At 43.4% G+C, this 4534-nt stretch overlaps 1 protein-coding gene across 1 annotated transcript; it reads right to left on the bottom strand.

The window, feature by feature from the left end:
• Nucleotides 1-801: 801 nt before the first annotated feature.
• SARC_01861 (hypothetical protein) lies at nt 802-1968 on the bottom strand (the record flags this gene model as incomplete). The annotated part of the gene is made up of 2 exons (XM_014304412.1): nt 802-924; nt 1756-1968. 2 exons carry the CDS (start codon nt 1966-1968, stop codon nt 802-804), a joined length of 336 nt encoding a protein of 111 aa, XP_014159887.1.
• Nucleotides 1969-4534: the final 2566 nt, after the last annotated feature.

Raw genomic sequence — 4534 nt, 5'->3', positions numbered from 1 at the left:
GGGTATGTGTTATTTAACTACTGTTACACACACACAACCTATGTGTATGTAATATTCAACTACAGTTACAAACACACAACCTATGGTGTGTGTGGATTGGCACCTCTCGTGTAATTCTGCGTTCCTATTCCGGGCCCTGCCATGTGCTACCAACTACATAACATAACGTCCTTCGCTTTCGTGGATTCGCAATGCGGCCCAATTGAATGAGCCAATATGTGCTCTAAACCCTAAAACCCTACATGCGTGTGTACAGCCAATGCGACGCTCCAGTGTGTCCAGACCCAATGCGACGCTCCAGTGTGTCCAGACCCAATACACAGCCAAAACCCAAACAACTCAGAGCGAGGCTGTGTTGTACTCGGCTCCTGTGCTATAAGCCACGGATAGTGCACGTGTGATGAGTTGACATAAGACTAACCCTGACAGCAACCTGTGCTGCTCACCGGTCCCAGGAGAGCAATTGATACAACCGCCCCGGGTGTGGTATATGCGGTGTCCGGGTGCAGTAAAAGAGGTGCATCGTGCACCCGTTGTGTACCGAAGTGGTCTCAGAGCACCCCATCTAAACTCGTAGATGTGTACACCCCATCTAGTCTCGTAGATGTGTATGGCCCTTGCTGATGGTGGGTGCCTTGAAGGTAGCTTTGGGGTGCACATAGACTATTGACCATTACAAACCTGCCTGTGCGTTAACAATCACTAGTAGAAAGGGCGGGGGGTTATCGTCTCTTTGGGGGGGTTGTGTGTTGTTGTTGATTGTGTCTGGTGCCCTTGTGCCGTGTGTCGTGTTGTGGTTGGTCATTGATGTCGTACGCCGTGTATGATGAGTTGTAGTATGTCGTTCTGCTGTGTTGTGAGTTTCATGTATAGTTCTCCCTGTAGTTCCAGTAGTAGTTGCAGATCGCCTTCCGTCCGTGCGATCTGTAGCAAATGTGTGCATGGAAGCAGAGACAGGCAAGACCATAAATAGAACGATAGAGCAGGTAGACTATAAATAGAACGGTAGAGCAGATAAAACTATAAATAGAACGGTACAGCAGGTAGACGATAAATAGAACGGTACAACAGGTAGAGACTATAAATAGAACGGTACAGCAGGTAGACTATAAATAGAACGGTACAGCAGGTAGAGACTATAAATAGAACGGTACAGCAGGTAGAGACTATAAATAGAACGGTACAGCAGGTAGACTATAAATAGAACAGTAGAGCAGGTAGATTTTAATTAGAACGGTAGAGCAGGTAGACTATAAATAGAACGGTAGAGCAGGTAAACTATAAATAGAACGGTAGAGCAGGCAAACTTTATATAGAACGGTAGAGCAGATAGACTATAAATAGAACGGTAGAGCAGGTAAACTATAAATAGAACGGTAGAGCAGATAAACTATAAATAGAACGGCAGAGCAGGTAGACTATAAATAGAACGGTAGAGAAGGTAGACTATAAATAGAACCATCAGAATACATATCTTAATTTTAAACATGAACCATTTACAGACACTCGTACGTTGCTCAATAGCACGAACAACGGACAGATGTGGCATCAGGAGACATAACCTAATTACAAACATGAACCATTGACAGACACTCATACGTTAGTAATAAGGATGGTAATCGATACATCTGACGTGTATGTGATGGCACACGGTCATAAAATATGTACAACGATATACACGTATGTACAACGTTATGCACGTGCATACGATGGCGACAGGCATGCATCACAGCATGCACACACACACACACACACCCAAACGTCCTGCAGGGTCGTATACAGCACCAGATCCATGTCCCTAACAGGCTGTGCGTCGTTCTCGTACGCGTATAGCATCTCCACATAGCTCTTATCCGGGTTGGTAGGTATGGGCTGTATGTGCACCAGGAGCAGCATGCGAGTGATCTCAGCCTCCATGATGGCGTCCTCGTACACGGCTGCGTTGTTCCTGGGCCGTGGCGTGCGCATGGCTGCAATGGTCTGGCCCAAGTTGTCCACGAGCGTAGCTGTGTGGTGATGGTATGTGGACGGTGTGATGATAAGTGTTAATTAATGTGAGGTGTGATGGGGAGTGCTAGTTAATGTGAGGTGGTGGTGTTGTGTGGAAGGTGTGATGATAGGTAATAGTAATGTGAGGTGTGATGATAAGTGCTAGCTAATGTGAGGTGTGATGATAAGTGCTAGTTAATGTGAGGTGGTGGTGTTGTCTGGAAGGTGTGATGATAGGTAATAGTTAATGCGAATGAGAGGCGCACCCATCTCTGAAATGATTGATCGGGGTAGCGGTGCTATACCCAATGCGTCAGTATCATGCAAGGTAGCCGGGACGTGGCACAGCCTGACTCTGGTGTTACCATGACAACCAAGTGTTACCATGACAACCTAAACAGCCAAGGCGTGTGTGTAAGTGTCGTTGCCCTGATCTCAAATTGTTTATGTTACAGCTGTGGCAACGGCCACACTTGGTACGTTAGCGACGGGAGTGATAAACAAAAGGCCCTAGAGTAGGTAGATACCGAACATTCGCAGTACATATGCCCACACAAACACCTCCGATGCGACAGAAATCAGAGCACTATCTCTGTGAGATAAATAGACCTTGACTCTCACAAAACAAAAAAATGTCGTACACCAGCCAAAAAATTCACATTCTCCATTCACTCTCTCCATTACCACTCATATGTCATATACGCCATGCAGACGAAAAGTCACACACACGCTAAAACCATGACATTATCCATTAACACTCTCTGTTACCACACATATGTCATATACGCCATGCTTACGAAATGTCACACACACGCTAAAACCTTAACATTCTCCATTAACACTCTCTGTTACCACACATATGTCATATACGCCATGCAAACGAAATGTCACACACACGCCAAAACCTTAACATTCTCCATTAACACTCTCCATTACCACACATATCTCATATACGCCATGCTTACGAAACGTCACACACACGATAAAACCTTAACATTATCCATTAACACTCTCTGTTACCACACATATGTCATATACGCCATGCAAACGAAATGTCACACACACGCCAAAACCTTAACATTCTCCATTAACACTCTCCATTACCACACATATCTCATACGCGCCATGCATACGAACCAAACCTTAACATTCTCCATTAACACTCTCCATTACCACACATATGTCAAATGCGCCATGCATACCAACAAAACCTTAAAATTCTCCATTGACACTCTCTGTTACCACACATATGTCATACACGCCAGGCATACGAACAAAACCTTAACATTATCCATTAATACTCTCCATTCCCACACATATGTCACATACGCCATGCATACGAACAAAACCTTAACATTCTCCATGAACACTCTCCATTACCACAAATATGTCATACACGCCATGCATACGAACAAAACCTTAACATTTTCCACTAACACTCTCCATTACCACACATATGTCAACCACGCCATGCGTACGAAAAAAACCATAACATTATCCATAAATACTCTCCAATACCACACATATGTCATACACGTCATGCATATGAAATGTCACACACACGCCAAAACAATAACATTCTCCTTTAACACTCTCTCATACCACACATATGTCATACAAGCCATGCATACGAACAAAACATTAACATTGTCCATTAACACTCTCCATTACCACACATATGTCATACACGCCATGCATACGAACAAAACCTTAACATTCTCCATTAACTCTCTCTGTTACCACACATATGTCATACACGCCATACATACGAAAAAACCTTAACATTCTCCATTAACACTCTCCGTTACCACACATATGTCATATGCGCCATGCATACCAACAAAACCTTAAAATTCTCCATTGACACTCTCTGTTACCACACATATGTCATACACGCCAGGCATACGTACAAAACCTTAACATTCTCCATTAATACTCTCCAGTACCACACATATGTCATACACGCCATGCATACGAACAAAACCTTAACATGCTCCATTAACACTCTCTCCATTACCACACATATGTCATACACGCCATGCATACGAACAAAACCTTAACTTTCACCATTAGCACTCACCATTACCACACATATGTCATATACACCATGCAAACGAAATGTCGCACACACGCCAAAACATTAACATTCTCCATTAACACTCTCTGTTACCATACATATGTCATGCACGCCATGCTTACGAAGTAAACTTTAACATTATCCATTGACACTCTCCATTACCACACATATGTCACATACGCCATGCATGCGTACAAATCCTTAACCTTCTCCATTAACACTCTCCATTACCACACAATTGACATACACGCCATGCATACGAACAAAACCTTAACATTCTCCGTTGACACTCTCCATTACCACACATATGTCACATACGCCATGCATACGTACAAAACCTTAACATTCTCCATTAACACTCTCCATTACCACACAATTGACATACACGCCATGCATACGAACAAAACCTTAACATTCTCCATTGACACTCTCCATTACCACACATATGTCACATACGCCATGCATACG

This window comes from Sphaeroforma arctica, assembly GCF_001186125.1.
Source record: "Sphaeroforma arctica JP610 unplaced genomic scaffold supercont1.78, whole genome shotgun sequence".
NCBI lineage: Eukaryota > Ichthyosporea > Ichthyophonida > Sphaeroforma > Sphaeroforma arctica.
The sequence above is the reverse complement of the archived record's forward strand: the minus strand, read 5'-3'. Positions and strand labels throughout refer to the sequence as shown.